General features: G+C 34.7%; 1 protein-coding gene across 1 annotated transcript in view; it reads left to right on the top strand.

Moving 5' to 3' along the window:
* Positions 1 to 21,261, top strand: part of LOC128997831 (uncharacterized) — an 84,998-nt gene that overhangs the window by 47,951 nt on the left and 15,786 nt on the right. The window contains exons 5-14 of the mRNA XM_054423580.1: positions 156 to 251; positions 4,488 to 4,704; positions 4,925 to 5,131; positions 8,445 to 8,631; positions 8,948 to 9,163; positions 11,106 to 11,301; positions 14,210 to 14,450; positions 16,040 to 16,222; positions 17,734 to 17,907; positions 19,250 to 19,391. Coding sequence (XP_054279555.1) covers positions 156 to 251; positions 4,488 to 4,704; positions 4,925 to 5,131; positions 8,445 to 8,631; positions 8,948 to 9,163; positions 11,106 to 11,301; positions 14,210 to 14,450; positions 16,040 to 16,222; positions 17,734 to 17,907; positions 19,250 to 19,391 — 1,859 coding nt within the window. The remainder of the gene's footprint in view (positions 1 to 155; positions 252 to 4,487; positions 4,705 to 4,924; positions 5,132 to 8,444; positions 8,632 to 8,947; positions 9,164 to 11,105; positions 11,302 to 14,209; positions 14,451 to 16,039; positions 16,223 to 17,733; positions 17,908 to 19,249; positions 19,392 to 21,261) is intronic.

Genomic DNA, 21,261 nt, shown 5'->3' with positions numbered 1-21,261 from the left:
GCCTTATAATAATCTTTGGGCTTTAGATTCAAACGAAGGTTGCTGTTCTACATATATCTATTATAGTTTTTTGCAATGTTTTCTCTGTAGTCATTTATTGCATGTACAGTAAGTTAGATTAGCCTGCGATGATATTCCGTTGTGTATGTTGGCAGTCCGATCGCAGAGGGGAGATGTTTGCTAGTGTTTCTGGCTCTATGATGGTCAAATTTGATTTTGAATCCTCCCTTAGCCCCCAATTAAGTTCCCAGGTTAGTTGTAGCCTACTGCATGCTAGCCAGTGCATGCTTGTGGTATGCTTTCTTATTTTTATTTCTTTTGTTTTGTTATTTTTTACCTGACACAATAGTTACTTAACCCATTAATATCACTTGTATGCTTCGTATTAAACATCTGTTTTATTATAAACCGTAAAGTATGGTACAGTTGGAAAATAAATTTGCAAGTTGTTACTGTAATGAATGTATTTACATTCACTGCATGCATTAACACGCTCGCCACTGATCGTTCAATTCCAGGTAGGCCTAACCCAATGTTTTCAGTAGACTATGCACAAAATATCTAGTTATGTTAAAGAGGTCTACTAGTTTAAGATTTATCAGTTCAAAACATCATTCTCTTTAAACTAGTTGGGCCAAAAACTTCTAATTCTAGACATCGCTCTTTCTTCAGTTGCAACTATCTGTCTTTAGGGCTATTCTGACCATTGCAATCCTAATTTTAGATATCCCTGCTGTCATCTGACGTTTTATTTTGTTTAAAGATTACAATGGAAAGTATAACTAGTGGTCTCATAGTTTTAGAACTACATATTGCACATTGAATATATTGTTTCCAGCAAGACACTGCTTTTACAGTTAGGAACAAAAAATCGCTGAGATCAGGGCGGAAATGGGCCTGAAGCCAGGGGCGCAAGAGGTTTTAGTTTTGTTAGGAGTGTGAGCAAGAGAAAAGACTTGAAATTGTGCGCCAATAGAATCCTCTCCACTCATGACTCATCACTGCAATTGTCTGCAGTTTGCCATACTTGATAGTTTCTTTGTTAATCTTTCTTTTTGTCAGTTTGTTTTGTTCAATCGTATTTGCGTGAGACTTGTGTTATTTGTTGGCTTGTGAATAAATGTATTGACGTGTTTGGCTAACTATTTTAATGGCAGCCCATTTAGCCCATTTTCTTTGTTACAAGTATGGAATTCCAGTTATTTAGGCCTTTGTTTGAATGGACAGAAAATAATCAATGGGTCTGCTATAAGAAACGAGACCTGATGATATGAAATAATAGATTGTTATAATAAGAACTGTACATGAGTTGGAGCTGGAGATCTATTACTTAACTGAAAACCTCGTAATGCTAAAATTACATGATCAGATAATATTACCTTCTTTCACAACATCTCTCTCAGATTCACTGTAATGGTGCTCTTACATTAATATTGATTGATTATATTGTTTGAGAGGTCTTTGACAGCCCCATCTACAACTCAAAACTTGAGTACTTGGTGTACTTGAGTCAAAAATGTGTTTAAAATTAAAATTATGTTTAAAATTAAATTAAAATTAAAATTATGTTTAAACATGTATGATTGCTCTGTATTTGACATTCAGTCTTTAACAGTTCTAACTGAATTGTAACCTAAAGGATTAGTGCAACACACAGGAGCATTTAATTTTAGATAAAACAATAGTAGCATAATGTAGACCTATATGTCAAACCTACTACGTAATTCAAATCAAAAGACAGAGGGGGGGGGGGGGGTGGTGCCCTTTAGCTGCACCATTTCCTTTTCTAGTGATTTTGGCTCTGCAAACTCAATTATATTTGTACCACACTGTATCAAGTTCTACATCCATTTTTGTACTATGTTTAATTGAAGTATGACAGTGATTAAAACTTGGCTTTAACCTCAGCTTGCATGGGTGTATAAGTTTGATTTGTTTAGTTAAAAAAATTTTTCTTGGGTATGTGCATGAGTTAGATTTGTATTATTGATTTGTTCAGATTTACCATCTCCCCATAAAATTATTAAAAAAAAAACTTGTTCAATTTTGCTACCTTAAAGATTGACAAATTATACTTTTTTTGTAACTATAACCTCAAATAAATGCATATAAAAGTATCAAGTTTAAATATTTCAATAGTCTGTTTTCAAGTGTCGTTTTAGTTGTGTTCTATTGTGCTAAAAATATAAGATCAAAAAACTTTTAAAATTATTTTACAAGGAACCTTTCTTAGTGAATATTGTTTGCAGTACCGGTAACAACTTTTTATTGTATATAATTTTGGCCAATAATTCCTAAGAAATCAACAATTAGTACACTTCTTTTAATACCTTATTTTTGTCCTATGGCATCTGCCACGGGACAAAGTGAACAAGATAAAACAGTACGAATGTATATGGTACAAGAATGTAAATGCAAATTAATTGACGATAGGATAAATTATGTTCAGTTGATTGACAACATTCGGCAACAGACGCTGTCATATGTGAGTCAAACTGGCGCCTTTACTTTACCATTAGCTTGACATAGTTTTAGTTACTAATACCAATTCTAAACCATTTAATAAATTTATGTAACGTTAGTTTGTTTGTTAGTATTCTTTCATCAAATTTTAAATACACCTTAAAAATAATTATATCGAGTTTAAGGCCTGGTTTGTTGTAGTCTTTGATAGTCTTGATTATAGACTGTTTCATGATACATTTGTGTTTATTCCCTGTATAAATTAATGGATTGTGCATTGATTTTTACTATGATAAATTAATTACATAACACCAGCCTCCTCATTTTGCTTCAATATGGAAATGTCAGAAATTTTTTTAACAACATTGAAAATAGCACTTGGTTGTATATGTTTTTCTAAAGTCTAATGTCTAAAGTCTTTTGTCTTTAGTTTTTGAAGCAAATAAATAAAAGATTGCTGGTTGGTGAAATTGTTTATCCATATGGGCTACATCTCTGCTGTGATTTGTAAACTTCAATTAAAGTTTAAGTATCTGATTGAAGTAACTTGAGCAGGTGGAGTTATCTATAATAGCCTACAGACATCAAAACAATTTGTTAGTGTACATAATTTATAGCCAAGTTTGGCAGACTTGAAATTATTAGTATACAATCATCCCAACTTACTATGACAATGTTTGTTGCTAATCCAAATGTTATGAACAAAATGAAAATACTAAAGCAAATTAACTGACCCTGTGTAAGTTGAACCTTTATTGAAATCTAGAAAAATATGTTTTGGCTCTGAAAATGTTCTCTCATCCCTCAAATTTAATGATTTTTAACAATTCCTTTACCACATTTTAGTTAAATTAGGTAAAATCAATGTTCAGACAATGATTTTTATTTTTAAACTCTACAATGTAATCATTCTAAGCAATGAACCACTGTATCCAGTTCAAAGATAGGTTGACACAGGCCATAAAACTTGTAACAGATCTTGCACAAGTTTTGTCTGATGATGGAAACACACATGATTTTACATGACACTCCTCGTGCAAGCTCTCACGCAAATCAGTATCACAGGTTGTTGCGATAGATAGTCTAAATCCAGTTATGTCACAATTTCAACCTGCACAAGGAGCTCTTTACAAATCCATTTTCAGTTCATTTTTCACCATACCACTGAGCAGAAGGGTTAAAACTGCTTGATGTGCTTGATGTAATAAATCATTGGTTCCATTCGGAAGAACTGGAAGAAAGAAGAAATTTGGCCCTAACCACTTTAGCTTTTAGTTGGGAAAGAAAGATTCTCAACAGTTTTGGAGTGTCATATGGATATCTGCTGTATAGCTAGTAAATTTAATTTACTGACATTTTTTGAGATAAAATCTAAAAACAAGATACCTAGAAAATAGAATCTCCAGCAGCAAGTCAGCAGTCATGGTTACTTACGCTTTTTGAGCGCTTAAATTTCTTCAACCTAAAGAATTGTACTGACGTAAATGATGAAGTTTTCTTTATACCTCAGAAATATTGTTTTTCAGTTTGTTGCTTATACCACAGAGCACAGTATTTTTTATTTCTTAATGTGATTGCCTTAAAGTCACATTCCTTAAAATCTGATTTTCTTTTTACTAAGTACAGTACTAAAAGGACTAAAGTATCTATAGTATAGACTCTCTGGAGTGTAATGTTATAAGTTGTGTGATGTGTTGTATAGGAGGAGGAGGAGGAGGAGGGCACACAATGTGAGTCCATGTGCAAGTCTGGTCCTCTCTTCTCTCCAGTCAGAGAGAGAGTCCTCTACCTCAATGCCCCAACTATAGTGTAGACTCTCTAGAGTGTAATGTTATAAGTTGTGTGATGTGTTGTATAGGAGGAGGAGGAGGAGGAGGGCGCACAATGTGAGTCCATGTGCAAGTCTGGTCCTCTCTTCTCACCAGTCAGAGAGAGTCCTCTACCTCAATGCCCCAACTATAGTGTAGACTCTCTAGAGTGTAATGTTATAAGTTGTGTGATGTGTTGTATAGGAGGAGGAGGAGGAGGAGGGCGCACAATGTGAGTCCATGTGCAAGTCTGGTCCTCTCTTCTCACCAGTCAGAGAGAGTCCTCTACCTCAGTGCCCCAACTATAGTGTAGACTCTCTGGACTGTCAGGAACAGGACATTCTGCTAACTTGCCAGGCCAACAAGGACAACTACACCATAGCCTTTGAAGGCAGTACTGTCATGGGGGAAGATTCAGATTGCCATGATACAGGTGATTCTATATTCTCTATGTTTCTAAAGTTGTATTCCTTGATAGAGAAATTGTGAATCTGTGATTGAAGTACCATATTAAGTGAGTCACTTTTATACAAACAAAATGATTTTTATGATCAATTTCACTTATTGTTATAACCAAAACATTTTTTTAAATTTCTTATTTCCTTACATGTTACCAGATATTCGGTTATGTAAGATCTATTGTAATATTTCAGGGGAAAGTGTGACTGGCAGTGGCAGTGGTAGTGGCAGTGGGTCGGGAACATGGTCCAGTGCAGAGACCAGACGTCCAGCCATGGCCAACTCAGATGCACCTCGCACTACCTGGTGTAAGATGGTCACTCGGCGCAACCTTCACAACAACTGTATGCGTCACTCCTCTGCCAGTCTACCCAACTTGACTAGATCCAGACCAAACCTAGGTTAGTTAACTAGCATGTAAAAATATTGTACACTTCAATTAAGAGCAGAATTTATAAACAAAAGTATAAAAGATAAACTTGCAATAGCCAATAGCCCATCGCAGCAACAACCCTTGGCAGTAAACATGCGACTTATGGAATTGTTAAGTCTTTTGCTGAACTTTCGACGTCAACCAATTTATAGTAAAATGATATTAAAAAATCAAAACTTTAAACATAAAACCGAAATTTTGTTTCCTTTCTGGTCAAATTACATGAAAATATAGTAAATAATAATAACATGTTTATTTTGCAATCAAAACAGAAATAAATTTGACTCCTAACCATGACATGAACGCCATTCTTTTTCAGTCAAAAGAGATTGACAAAAGTAGTTTCACGTAATTTATTTACGATACCTAAAATCCTAAAATATACCACTGTTTATACAAAATTTTACTGCTAAATCAATCTACGGTAGTTTTTTAACGTTACCCCTTATCATGTTGTGAAATTTGTCTTATCGACTGCTCCGAAAATTTAAATTCCCTCGGCAAACTCTGGTCAACTGACCACGTCAAATGGACAATTCCCGTTGCCTAGCTAATTTTCCATTAGTTTTAAATCTTTATCATGGTTTTGGTTAACATGGTCTTTGATTGTAACTAGAGGTTTGCGGATAGTGAAATTTCATTTCGGATCGGATTCGGATCGGATAGTTGAGGCTCGGTTCGGATATTGGGAGGTTCGGATTCGGATAGTTCGGCGCGGTTAATAATAAGCTGCATATGTATTTTTAACCTATAAAACAATGTAAAGCTGTGTAAATAAACTTAAATGACGATTTTGAATTATAGAATTTCAAACTAGCCAAGTCCACAGTTTTCTCTCTCTTGAAAGTCACAATTCACAACACAACATTTATTTTCAAAAGTTGGTTGCTTGAATTAAGTACACTAGCAGCCGAAATCTTCACACAACACCTTAGCTCAGCAGGACTGATGTCAAACGTTTGGGCTTGTTTACTTGAGGTTATGTTTTATGTTGTTTCCTGGTTCTCACAAGACAAGGAGTTTGATCTCAAGTTTATTTTCACATTGTATTTCCTTGAACGGATTATTGGCCTTAAGTGGCATTTTGCGGGTTTGCCAAGTTTAGAAAACATCACTAATGCACTAAGCTGGGCTCTAGCTCACGATTTGATGTTGGGCAATTAGGCTCTATAACTCGGTAAAAGGTGTGTATCCCTGAATTTATAAATTTCATTCTACACTTATTCACTGCCAAACATAATTCAGTAGAACCTTGATGAACCGAGAATTACACTAGCCTACATAACTTCATTACCCCAAATAAAATACCAAGAGAATTTTTATAATTGTATTTGAATCGTATAATCTTAGTTTGTTAAAAATGGATTGTATGTTCAACAATTGCAGTCCATTATTATTATGCAGTATGGTCCCAATATTATTGTTTTTGATTTTGAAACATCGCAGTTCATTTGACAAAATTATAGTTGAAGCAGCCCAATGTCAAGTCACCCTTGGGCAATAGTTTGTTTACAAGCTTTCTCCAGACCACTGGGGAGGGTCGGGTCTGATAAGCCATCTATTGTTCACCCCCAAGAAGGTTCGACTCTCATTAGTGCCGCTCGGCTGCACTCAGTGGGGAACCCAATACCACAAATCAATCTTTTAAATGAATAAAAATATTTGGTAATAATTGTTTTATTAATATTCATTCACCTTGAAAATTCAATAAATTTGGTGTAAAATTTGACAAAAATCGGCCATTTTGACCGATTATTAATACAGTACTAAATACCAATAAAGTACATTCATTGGTAATTAAATAATAGGTAAAAATTAACTGCTTTTTGTCAAGTTTTACCCCCTGCTGTGCGCTATGCCACAAAAGATGATAACGACATGGGTGATTAGTAACCATGGCAACTTGTTGAATGCGTGATGAAGGGAAACCCAAGAAATAGAAGAACAAAGAGAAAGAATAATGACGTTGTTATCTTTATACCCTTTTTAAAATTTCTGTTATTGTTATCTTTATGTAAGATTTTATGATTTTGTTTTATAGGTTTATAAAATAATTCTTTTTAACTACGGAAATATCAATTTATAATTTATCAACGTGCTTCTCTTCTGAAACAGCAATACCGGATGCATAATAAAGGTCAATGACCTAAAATATCACGATTGTGCAATATTGTATTTTGATGTTGAAATTAAAATCACGACAAAAGTTTGTATATATCCATGGTACCTATTGTTTAATCATTTAATATGTACACAATCAATGCTAAATAATCGTGGTTAGTTCTAACTTTATTTTTTATTATTCAAAGTTTCTACACAATAAGACAATCCAAGGCAATGAATACCCAAAAAACAATGTATCTTGTCCTGTGATTGGAATACCACTCGCCGGCCAGTCCTTTAGGTTTAGGGAAGTAGTGCAAGTCTATATATAGCTTCAAGGTCTGACCCACCCCTTCCCCCTCCGGTCCTACTTGACTCACTATCCGCGCTCCTTTCGAGGTCATTGCCCAACCCCTCCCACCCTTCTATTGTGTTGCCTTTCTATTGTTTCTATTCTGACTTTTTTTCGGGAAACATTAAATCTATTGTTTACGTAACATCACAGTAGTAGGCTAGATTTTTCTACTTTGAAACAGTACTGTAAAAAAAAACTATTACGCAGCGCCCCTAGTATCAGGAGCGAGACAAGCACGAGTTGACTTTCATTTGACCATGGTAGTTCATTTCTGCTTTATGTCTGTTCGTTCCAGATGAATCTAAACTAGTTATCGGTATTGCATCATACGGCTTCTTTGCCGTTTGCTGTTAGGTCGTTGGAAACGTATTGCTGTAATTTTGTCCTGGGAAACTAATGATGGTTATGGAGATTTAGTTTCCTGTCCAAAACGTCAAAATATATTGTCTATCCGAAAAAGTCGGATATATAACGGATAGTGTCGGATATTGAATTTGGGCGCTCGGTTCGGATACGGATATCCGAACCGAACCGAATCCGGCCCGATTTTTCGGATATCTGCACACCTCTAGTTGTAACGTAATGTAGTAAGTCTACAGTATACAAGTTTAAGGTAGGCCTACTGTATTTTATTTTTGTAGAAGGAGTTTTTTTATAATAACCCATTTTAACCTAAACATTTCCCGAAATTCATAATTATTTTTATTTTTGGTCGGTTTTGAAATAAACAAGGTGTGTTTTTTCTACATTCAACTTTAAACCAGTTGCTTTGAATTAGGATGATTAGTTCAATTTACATGACTAGTAAATCATTTTTCGGCAGGTTGTGTGAAGCTGTATGATGTTCAACACTCGTCATCAGTGTCTGGCTCAGACAGCAGTTTATCATCAGAGAAACAACATTCAAGACTGAGTCTAGTCCGATTGTTCATCAAACAACGAGGATGTGCTATGGCACACTCGGACTATGCAACTACACAGACTACTCATGAACAACTTTGTGATAACAGGTACAGTAGATATATAATTTCCATTTTATATTTTATGCTAATAACAGTATTAGTTCCATTTATGATAGTGATGACCTTCACCTATACAAATATGTTCAAATGGAAAATTTGTTGTTTTCTGTATCTACTGTTATCCTTTCCACTTAAATTATCCCTACAATTTTTGCCTTAGGGAGAAAAAGAGCTAATGTAGCCCCGTAACGCTTGTAAACAACGTTACACATAACATGACTCTTGGCGTTTTTGCTGCATCATGACAAAAAAAAAACAAACTATTTAAATGAGATATTTCAGCTTATGTATTATTTGATTCCAGGGTTAATGCCAACTTAGTGACGTCAGATCGCAATCAGAATCAAGTGGAGTGGGTGAGCTTTGCAGACAGTCTGATAGACGAGGTCCCTGAGTCTGAGAGTGTAGAGAGACTCAGTGATGGCTCCGTGTCAGTATGTAGTTGTGACGCTAGTCTCAACACATCTAGACATCAAGGCAGTGGAAACAACAACAATAGTCTGGACAGGGACTACATCAGGTATGTGACATGCACAATAATCATGAGCATAGTTTTGGTTTCAAATCCAAATCCTGGTCTTGTCACTATTTTATGTTAACCTATCGTTAGATAGCATCATCAATCGAATGTGTTGCTAGCCTAGTTGTTAGCGTCTTGGACTTTGGTGCGGGACGTTATGGGTAATGGGTTTGGACCGCTTTCCCTTAAGATGTGTTTAATCTAACATTGACTTCAATTAAAATGCCACTGGAGTAGACGTCATCTGGGTCCAGAATTTACCCCCTTGGAATCGAAACCGCAACCTTCAGGTTTTAAGGCAAGCTCTACGGCCGTTTGGCTGCCCAGACAATTAAAATTTATATTCATCAATATATTTACATTTTAAAAATCAAACTTTTAGATTATGAGTAATTTTAATTTTACAGCCATTTAGATTTAAACTCCTACTACTACTACACAGTGCAATAACTACACAGTACAATAAGACTAAGACCTCAAAACCTAAAGTTAAAGCCAAATTTTGACTCAAAATTGTTTACTACTACAGTCCCCATAATACACCATTTTGAGAGTCGAGTTTTGGGGCTCAAAGTTGGAAAACTTGTAGTTTTTTCTGAAATACTAGCTGTTTTGCTTGTCCTTGGCCTGGACAAATTTTAAATTTTAACAAACCTGTGAAATATGGCTGTTTATTTTAGGGATTATCTTTACATTATGAAAATAAAACAACCAATTGAATGGATTACTTGTCCAAGCACTTAGAAAATAGTCAAGACACCTCTTTCAACAATTTGTTTTTTCCCAACCAAAGTCATCTGAAAAGCTCTGTTGTATTTCCTTGATTTGTATAAACAAAATTTCACTTCAGGGTGTTCACCAACGATGAGGCTATTAGAGGATTTGGACCATTTTAAGGGGGTTAAGGCACCTTTCCGCTTCAATATTCTTTGCTTTACCATTTTAAGCTATTTTGTAATCACAAACATAGACCATTGGACCAAATCAAAACAAACCAAACTTTCTACTGCATAGGACTGAATCCTCTCCTAATTGTCTTGAGGATTATTGAGGAAAAAAAAATTTTTAGGCCTTTGGAAGCTTATTTTCATGAAAAAGTAGCACCCTGTGAGAAGGGGCAACAGGGGTCCAGCGAGGTTGTCATTCTTTCAAGGGCTCATCACCAACATTTATACAAACCAATAAAATCTCAATTTGCCTTAATAAAATACAAAAACGTTACCCTGAATACATAAAATAGTTTCCATAGTAATAAATGGCATATATTTTTAAGGCTATACAAATCTTTTAAAAATGTCCACTTATAACCTTTTTTAACCCCGCAACGGTTCACTTTAGCAAGATTGTGAAGAGGGCCATTCTTTTTTTGTTTGCTGATTGGCATAGTTTTAAATATATTTCATAAAAACTAAAATAACTACCAATTTTTAAATTTGAACTCTCCCTTCTCCCCAAGCCAGACGCACAAATGGTGTAACTTTTCACTGTAACACTTGGGGATTATGGGGACTGTATTGAACCATTCGGAGTCAAAAGTTTTGTACTTGATGTTGAAGTTTGGTTGTTTTTTGTCAATTGCACTGTACTAGCCTATACCAGCAAAATGTTAGTTAGGACCAGCTGTAGCCATTTCTTTCCAAAACTGAGCATAGGCTATCTAAATAAACCACTCACGGAGCATCAAAGACCATTATCTCCCTTGGGTTTTGATATGGCTACTATTATGATAGTTAATATCACATAAAATATGCTAGAGTTAACAATTATTTGTCCTTTCAGTTGGACAAACCTCAGTAATTGACATCAGTGTATGTTAGCAGCACAATTTAACTATGTTAATTTCCATTCTAAGACTAGCCATGGGAATTCCTTTCTACCAATACTGAACGGACAACAACGGTCTGCAGACATTCAGTACTCAACGTTGTGTGTTTGGTTGCAGATCACCAGTAAGTGTGTCCCAGTTGCGCCGTGGCACACAGACCCACTCCGAGTGCAGCACCAGCAGTGATCCTACGGAGGCTACCAAGATATCAGCTCATGTACGCAATTCTGCCACTCAGTGTCCACTCCATTGTGTGGATGCTAGCATGCAGACGTCAGCCACTTTAGCCGCCCACAACAAACAGCCTTCCAAGGTACACATGATACTTCAGTTGGATTTTTAAAGTCTCCTTAAACCCACATAAATTTATAAATACCCCCGCCGCAGCAAACCTGCCGACTAAGCGAATTTCCATTTGTCTGAATTGATTTTCAGTTAAATATATTTTAATAACATTAGGTTTAATGAGTACCTAGGTTTGCTGCTACAAGGAAACTAATAAAGTGTGTTTTTGAGTAAAATATTGATAGCTTAGTAGAAAATAAATAAATTTGCCAAGTTTGATCAAAATATATCCATAAACAAGCAAACTACAACATTTGACTATATTCTCCATAAGAATAACATGGGAATTTTAAATTTACAATTTTTTAAATTTTCTCCGTTACTAATAATCGAACAAAAATACTTTTATATACTAAATTATTTGTTTTTTTAAGCTCTACAAAATGGTTTGGAAAGAAATTGCTAAATTTTATGTTTTTTGGGTCAAAAATGGGAAAAACCTATTTTTACCCCATAAAACCCCCCGTAAAGCCCCGTTCCCATGGTCCGATCGTGCTGGTTCGCGAATTCATTCAAGTTTATCCCGCTTTACACCTTTAAACCAAATTTAATCAAAATCGGACAAAAATTACTCAAGTTATCGCGTTCACGGACGTATATATATATATATATATAAGTCTATATATATATACATATATAAAAATTTGAACGAATGGTGTTTTTGGCCTCTGGGGACATCAAAATGAAAAAGTAAATCGGTCCCGGGTCTAGGTCTTACCGTGCCACCTACGGTAATAGCTACTTCCCTATAGGGAAATTTGCTAAAATGCATCCCTAATCTTTATTACTTATTGCAAATGTTATTTTTTAACAAGGAGTAATTAAATTGATTGAACCAAGTGATGATTTTATTGTGATTTGTGTTAGGATTTTACGTTAAAGATTTCAGCTTATTACTGAGATTAGAGGTACCTAGCTGGAAGTTTTATGTCAACTAATTTCATTTAATTTGAACTGTAATGTGTACCATGAGTCAAAAGCCTTTATCTGCTGACAACAGTGTGTCTTTGTAATATGTTCACATTTCATTATTTCGCACTGTTACACAAGTGTTGTATCTATAAGTCTAGACTTGTTCATTATTTTGAATCATATTTTAATATATTACAGCTGATGTTATGTTTACATTCTGAGATTGAGAAATTAATAAAAATAATACTTAATTTTCAGTTTCATATAATCATTAATGAGTTGTAATTATTTAATTGCATACTTGACAATGAGTAATTGCGAACTCAAGCTTGTAAGTAATACAATCTTTATTTTCACCTCTGAGTCGCCATTGTTAAGTACGTAATGAACTTACAACTCAATAATAATCGTATGAAACTGAAAATTAAGTATTGGTTTTTATTCATTTCATTTCTCAATCTCAGAATATAAACATAACATCAGCTATAATATATTGAAAACAGGATTCAAAATAATCAGTGTTGAATAATTTACTTATACTAGACACATACCTAAAAACTGCTTGGTAAAACCCCCAAAAATACCCCAAAACCCCGATCTTTGTAAAACAGGTGTTGTAGACATTCTTTTTTTACAGTTGGTTCTCGATAATCATAAACTTACAATATCAGGAAGGTGCCCGAAAATGTTGGATTACCAAAATTAGTCAACTTATTATACCTTATTTTGTATATTTTTCTTTTTCTACTTGGGGTATAGATCAATCATTTTAGGTATTGTTTCACGGAAAAGCAATGTTTATTGAACAGAAAAACACAATTTTATTTGGTTTATTACACCTAGTGTACAGCCTCATAACAGAGACCTGAATAAGGTTAAGTATATAACCTATATAAGTATATAACCTATATTCTTAATTTAATGAGAATAGCTGTAGTTGAAACAGTCATTACACTCTCAAGTTTAACTTACACATCATCAAGTAGAGCACAATGTACATGTACAGACTAATCTAGCAATAATAAAAAAAAAAAAAAAAAAAAAACCCCGTCGCAGCAAACCTGCATACTAAGCGAATTTCCATTTACCCGGCTTGATTTCTACTAAAATATTCCCTAAAAAATTTTCAGATTTATTTCCTATAACATTAATTTTAGTGAGTAGTTAGGTTTGCTGCTACGGGGAAGATGTTGAGGTGTGTTTTTTCAATTGAAATATTGATAGCTTAGTATGAAATAAACCAAATTGCCAAATTTGATTAAAATATATCCATAAACAAGCAAACTAGAACAGTTTATTTATTCTCCATAAGAATAACATGGGAATTTTAAATTTACAATTTTCTTAATTTTCTCCGTAGTCAATGAACATTCAAAAACACTTCAATATACTAAATTATTTGTTTTTTAAGCTCTTCAAAATGGTCTAGAGAGAAATTTAGAAATTTAAAGTTTTTAGGGTCAAAAATGAGAAAAACCCATTTTTACCCCATAAAACCCCCCATAAACCCCTGATCCCATGGTCCGATTATGCTGGTTCGCGAACTCGTTCGAATAAATGTAGGTTTACACGTTTGTACCAAATTTCATCAAAATCGGATCAATTTTGCTCGAGTTATCGCGCTAACGGACACATATATAAATATATATATATATAAATATATATATATATATATATATGAATTTGAACGGATGGTGTTTTTGGCCTCTGGGGACCTCAAAACGAAAAAGTAAATCGGTCCCGGGTCTAGGTCTTACCATGAGACCTACGGTAATAGCTTATTCCCTATATGGGAAATTCGCTAAAAACACTCCTGTGAAAGACAAAATAAAATCCAATACTGTACAAAAATTGGCCGATTTTAGTGTAGCAAAGGAACAGATTACCAAATGTGTTAGCTTTCCCACTCTAATTCCATCACTTAACTGTTCATAATGTATATTGAACATGCTTTATGTTTGCAGTCTGGTGAGAAAGGCAAGCAAGCAGTGTATGTCATGTACCCCAATTACACCTTGCCAGACTTGGGCTTCCTGAGGGATGAGAGGCTGGATCTGGACCAGATATTCTTAACTCCTGTCAAGTTCTCTCCCGGCTGGACACCTCTGCAGTCCCCGACTGTGGCCCCAACAAACCCTCCTCATGTTGAGCATAAAAGGCCTCGGCCTCATTCTTGTGCCGATATTGACCATCTCAGAAAGAAAGGTAGGCCTACTTTTTAAATGAAGGAAGTATGTACAATTTCAGAGATAATCTTTGTCATGATGTTAGCTACTGGAATGGACTGTTGGAATGGACACTTTAAGCTTGGGTTGGAGTACAGCAATCCTAATAGATTTTATGTCTTATATTTTTATGGCTCTCACAGCTCTAACAAAAAAAAAATTCCCTGTTTTATTTTTTTATAATTATCTTGTTTCACTGATGTGCAATATTGGGGAAGCTATTGCCTGAATCTTTTGGTTGAGACAATATTACTAACTTCAGCAAGAATCGTTATTGATTCCAGGCAGTCAATTTGCTATAGAGATTTGTTCTTATAACATTGGTTAGGAATTGATTGGAGATAGTCACGCTATTGACATTAATGGAGGCATTGTGCTTATATTGCCATGCAGGTTGCGTCAACTGTCCTCGTAAACCTCATGAAGGAACTAAATACATTTCACTTTTACAATAAAACCTCACTAACTTGACAATTTGTGGACCCAGAGGTTGTCTTCAAGTAATCCAGAACATTTAAATTTTAAATGTGTTTGAATAAATGAATACATAACAGACTAATTTGTATACAGGGTGTCCCGGAACTCTCTACCAATATTTTAGGGCATTGCTCCTGGGTAAGAAACATAACTAAATATCATATTTAAACTGTCCGGAAGTCCTTAGTTACTTACACAGCCGCCATTTTGTTTTTTTCAATTATTAATTTTTTCCTAAAGAACGGTTTAACATGCGAAATGGAAACTTTGCACAAACATTTATGACAACTAGACAAAGCTACCAAAAAATTATCACGATTATTCAAGTTCATTAAACAAAATGGCGGTCATTTAAAATTTTTGTAAAATCAATGGTTTTTGAGCTATTTAAGAAAGAAAATTTTAAATGGCTGCCATTTTGTTTTATGAATTTGAAAAATCGTCATATTTTTTTTGTAGCTTTGTCTAGTTGTCATAAATGTTTGTGCAAAGTTTCAATTTTGTATGTTTAACCATTCTTTAGAAAAAAAATAATAACTGGAAAAAACAAAATGGCGGCTGTGTGAGTAACTAAGGACTTCCGGACAATTTAAATATGATTTTTAGGTACGTTTCTTACCCAGGATCAATATTGGTAGAGAGTTCCGGGACACCCTTACTTGTATGAGTATTTTTACTTATTGAGTAAACAATAATCTTATAAAAAATCTTCAGCCGTCCTTCAAATGTCGAATCCATTAGTAAGACAAAGCCATCTAGACATGCGCTTTGTCAACTGTTTTAACTGTCGAGTTACACAGACTGTTGAGTTAGGTACGGGGTGTCGGGTTAGTGAGGTTTTACTGTATATTGAAATCGAATCTGTAATTATTAGTGTTGGTATTTGACCTACTGATTCAGATTTTGACTTTGTTATTATGACGGGTACTAATGTTTTTGGGACGGCTAGTGCGTTTTGGGTACTGCAGAGCGAATGTTGTATGGAGTTAGCTATGATACAAAGTGGTAACCGTACTTAGCCTACATAGTAATAAGTGACCAGTTGAGCCATTGTATAGACAAGATGATTACATCTAGTATGATGTGTTTCAGGATTCAGTCATGTCAGAGATTGGGAGAGCCTAGCCGTATTGCTGCCTCCTGAGTATTGTGCTCTGCTCAGTGATATCCCTGAGCTGAGGGAGTACAAGGACCTGTGCACCACCACCAAGCCTCTCTTCTGTGTCTCTCCCCCTCTCTCCAAGCCCACTCAGTTCACCCCCTTCATCCCAGATAGTGAGTACATTCCAACCATCAATCATTAACTTTAGGAGACTGGCGTAGACATCCCGAGCCTCTCACAGATTGTGCTACTTTAAAAATTCTATTCTCTTTTACTTTAAATACTTTATCGTTTATCTTACTAATATTATAAATGAGAAAGTTTAGATGTATGGATGTATGGATGTATGGATGTATGTTTGTGACAAGTGAACGCGAAAAATACTGGTCGGATTGGGCTGAAATTTGGCATGATGATAGCTCACATTCCCGATTAACATATAGGCATATTCTTATTTCAAAAATACTTTCGGGCTCCGCCCCAGTGGCTCTGGAGTTTCCCATGTTAACCTTATGAGAAATGGAATTATTGAATCTTATCAGCTGTTTCAATTAAACAAGTTGGTCCTGTTCTATGATGTTCAATAGCATTAAAGTTACAAGGATTACCAACAGGGTTCAGCACTATTATTTCTTTTACATTTATGACAACAGCTAATTTGCAACCAAAAGGTGAGTGAGCGTAGCGAACGAACTTCAACCTGAAGGCAAGTGAGCGCAGCGAACGAGCTCCAACCTAAAGGTGAGTGAGCGTAGCAAACGAGCTCCAACCTAAAGGTGAGTGAGCGTAGCGAACAAACTTCAACCAGGACCTGATTGAGCCATGCGAACGAGATAATCTTGAAAATTAAGAAGTTAAACGGGGCAAAGCCCGCGGGTTACAGCTAGTGTTAACATAAAATAGGCTGTAGTTAACAGTAAGTTGTCTTTTCAGTTTAGCTTAGAGTAAAAGTCTGTATATACAACAAAGATCAGTAATTGATCACACACACCCCAGACACTCTCGGTAGCTCAATTTAACTACATCTGCAACTTTGACATGAGGATGGGATATATTCTACCCTCTAGTTTAATGTTTGAGTTTGTTCCATATCTTCGATTAAATGACGTTACGATTAAGCATTTCCCTAATCTTACCTTCTTATGTTTGCCCTGTGTGGCTTTCCAAGTAAATATAGGACCGCAGCCTTCCTTGGCAACTAATAGGTGATGGGAGATCCATCTCTTTGTACTCCCAATTTTCTCCCAGGCCAAGTTTCCTATTTTTTGCTTGGTCCCCAAAATCTTTTGTCTTTCCTTTCATTCTCCATCCTTCTCCCCTTCCTTCCTTCGTCCTCTTTATCCCCAACACCAACTCCTTATCCCTCCCATTTTTGACCAGCATTTACTAGGGCACCCTGGGTACAGAGGAGCTGATTTGTGCCACTGCCAATAGGACTCTTTGGTGCATTATCATGGGCCTAGACAGAAAGTGTCGCATTTGTGCAGAAGTCAGGCTCTGCACTGCCACAGGCGATTCAACAATCATTAATCATCTTCGGGTCCCACAAATAGTATGGGATTTTGGGGACTCCAACATAGTAGAGGAGTTTTTTAGTGAGTAGTCTGATCAATTCAGAAGTCTTGCACTACGGGCTGGCCAACACGTTCACATTCGTCTATATAAGGAACACTCATTTTGACAGGTCGCAATAACTCGTCATCATCAAGCGTAGGCACGCAGCCTTCGTCTGGTTACCGAGGTTCATCAACTCTGCTGAGTGACTCCAGTGCCAACCCTAGTCCAGGCCCTCACTCCGCCAACAACCCCCTCTTTGTCTACAGATATGACAGTGCCACTTCTGATTCTGGCCATTCAGGTTCGATAAGAATTATTTAACTTCAATGGCATGTTACTAATAATTTGATTATTGTAGGATATTTTTTGTATGAATGTTACCAAACTCTTGGTAAAAAACATGTTTGTTGTCTGTTAAGTTAAAGTAGGATTTGTGTTATGTCAAATGTGCATTTTCAATATCACCTGTTTTTGCACCTCCATTAATACTCCTGTTTAATCTGTCACTGTAAATGGTTTTTTCCATCATATAAACTACACTTGGAGGTTTTTTATAGGACAAATCTTCTCTATTTTTGTTAAGTTTATAAAAAATTAGAAATGGACAAGTCTCGAATTTTTGAAAAATTTAAGAGATAAAAAAAATCTTTTTAGTTTAGGAGAGATTGACTTTGATCCAAGAGTTTTGCAAGACGAGATTATTAAAAAAAAATTGAACGTCTTTCTAAAGGAAACACATCAACACGCTCTTGTATTGCTGGTATTGCAGAGACTTTCTCAAGGTGTTTTTTAACTGTGTACATCTAAAAAGTCGGTAATATCGGTTTATCTGTTAATTTTTTATTCGTTTTGACCCTGGTCCTATCTATACCGGATATAATAGGTTTACTGTTTATGATATCACTATTACTGAGATCAGAAGTAACACCGTACAAGCTACTACAATTTTCTTAGTCTCTTATAGACTCTTTTTTGTTGTGATACGTTTAGTTGTGGTGTGCATGTTACAGTTTTACATTGAAGATGTCTTATTTTGTTCCTATTTTTCCTTATTAAAGACTTTCATAACTATTTAAGTTCCTGAAAGCTTTTGTTATTTTGCACACTCTTTTTGTGTCAACCTTTGTTTTGTAATAAATAATTAGTTTTTATACTTTAATTGTTGTTTTAATAGTGCTTTATTGTTATTTATTAATCATTGTGAAACTACGCAAACAAATGATTCCTGATAGTAATGCGATCTATAATCTCGCCTCGATCTCGTCTCGAACTTAAAATCCAGTCTCGTCCATCGCTATAAAAAATAGATAATACCTAGTGATAATAAAGATAACTTCATAATACATTAATAAAATAAAGCAATGGTTCAATTAAAGATAATGTTCTTATGAATAAGTTGAATCTGATACAAGACATAACCTACTGCACTGGAAGGGTTTTTACCTCTTTCTACCTTGCATTTACCCCTCCACTTGGGTTTTGGGTTTTAAGTGCAAATCAGTGGATGAAACACTTGAACTCAAGACACTGACTATTATTCTTTTCAAATCTGTCCTCACAATTGATAATTGAACACGTAATTTTCTAAACTAGTTGAGGTAATCTTAAATGGGACATAGTTAAGAACATTTAATTCATTGCAGGACCTCCTCTACCAAAACGATCAATTTCATTGCCAGAGGAGAAGAATGTCCCTGCACCCCCAAGACCTCCTTTACCTCGTGGTATTCTGCGAAACTCACTTGAGAATACTAAACTTCACAAAAATCAAGCCAACAAGAAAAGGTATGTAATTTAGAATAGTAATAACATGTAACAAGTTAGGTTATCTTTTACACTACTCTTTCAAAGTTAATATTTCTTGTCTTGGTCAAATATGTTTCAGTGTCTATACTGGACTGTAGAAACGGAAATAAAAGTTTAGTCCGTTTTTATAAACAAAATTACTTTAGAAATATTAAATTGCTTAATTTGTTGCTATTGTAAACCATACTAGGAAGTAACTTAAATCATTTGAGTGTTTAAACACACCAATCTCTGTGGAGGATATTTTTAAACTCATCCCTTTACAGAGATACATTTGGTTGATCTAGGTGCTTGGTTTCATCATTTCAAGTGTCTTATTTAACATCCCCTCCCTTTTGCCTTTTGCTACTGCTTTGTAGTTTCTTTTTAACTCTTTCTCAATAATCAGTATAGGTCAATGCCATTGTGTTTTATTAATAGTTTTCTTGTTTCGTTTGTTTTTGTGATGAACTAAACTCCTCTCTATTCTCATAACTAACTAATACCAGTCACATTTTAACAATTTTAAGCATGGATTATAATTATTGATTTTACTAATATTGTAAATATTAAAAGGTTTCTACATCCTTATTCAGTAAACTGTTTTATACCATAATCCTGAACATACAGTGGTTTAACACATTTTAAATCTTTAGTGTTAGATGTAATTGTATGTGAATAAGTTAACCAAACCTTTACCAATGCTAGGCATATTTGCTTGGTCTCTGTGCTAGACTTAAAATAACCACTTTTTGTTGTTCATATTAATTGTAGCTTGTAGTGTTGCTATTTATATATTTTTGCTAAATAACGGACGTTTTAATCCAATTACTTTACTTTTTCATTGAATTTATATTTTAATTAGGCATTGACAGGACGAGATTTTTATATCCTTCCCGATTTTTGGGACAGATTTTTTCCACCTAAAGAGGTTGGTTTTCTTCTTGAGTAAACATTCTTGCAGATAGAAACAATGAGAAATAAAATCAATTTGCAGTCTTTGTGGCACTGTTCTATAGAAAAAATAATGCGCATACACAAGTAACAATACTGAATATTTCATATATGGTTAGGGATGTCTCAATTCTCGATACCACTGATACTTTGCTGTTGGTAAAATGGGGTAGAATAAGGCTAAGCTAATCAGGTTTGCCTCCTTTAACTACTAAAATAATTATATTTTAGCTATTTGTTATTTAATCTGTTTGAATTTGGTATCGTTTGATAGGGAATTAAAAAGGTTAAAAAAAGGGGAGCTTGAAATGTTTTCATATAATCAGCCATATTTTAGTAACTTAAGTTTAAAAAATTAAAATGGCCGCCATTTTGAAATTTTTTGTTGAATCAAGATAACTTTTTTTCTAAGATGGGCCCCTTCTATCTTAACATATGTACCGAGTTGCATAAAGATCAATTAAAAAATTCAAATATAAAAATGTTTAGGTAAAAAATACAAAATGGTGGAGGATATCTGGTTAACAAAGCAATTTTGGAAAAAATGTTATCTTTGATTTTCTCTTTATTTTGACCCAAGGAATCGCTACATAAAGTATGTCCCCCCTTTTTGAACACCCTGTATATTTTAAATAGATTCAAAGTTATTATTGCTTTTATTGTGAAATTTGAAATTATTCTCCTTTAGTCTAAACTAAAACAAACAATTATTAAGAGGGTTCCACTCGCTGGCTGTTTACATGTAAACATAGTCCTACAAAAAAGAACCTCCTGATATTATTAAAGTGTTAATCGAGTTGAAATAAACTGTAAAATATTTACAAAGATCCAAACTATGCATCGGCTGAACTGAAACTTCATAATTGATTCTTTTGGGTATTTACAAAATCATTTTTAAAATGTGAAAATTAGTCTT

The sequence above is a fragment of the Macrosteles quadrilineatus genome, unplaced genomic scaffold, assembly GCF_028750875.1.
Source record: "Macrosteles quadrilineatus isolate MER2022 unplaced genomic scaffold, UCM_ALF_1.0 Scaffold_7__1_contigs__length_78375512, whole genome shotgun sequence".
Lineage (NCBI taxonomy): Eukaryota > Metazoa > Arthropoda > Insecta > Hemiptera > Cicadellidae > Macrosteles > Macrosteles quadrilineatus.
This window is presented reverse-complemented; position numbering and strand designations above follow the sequence as displayed.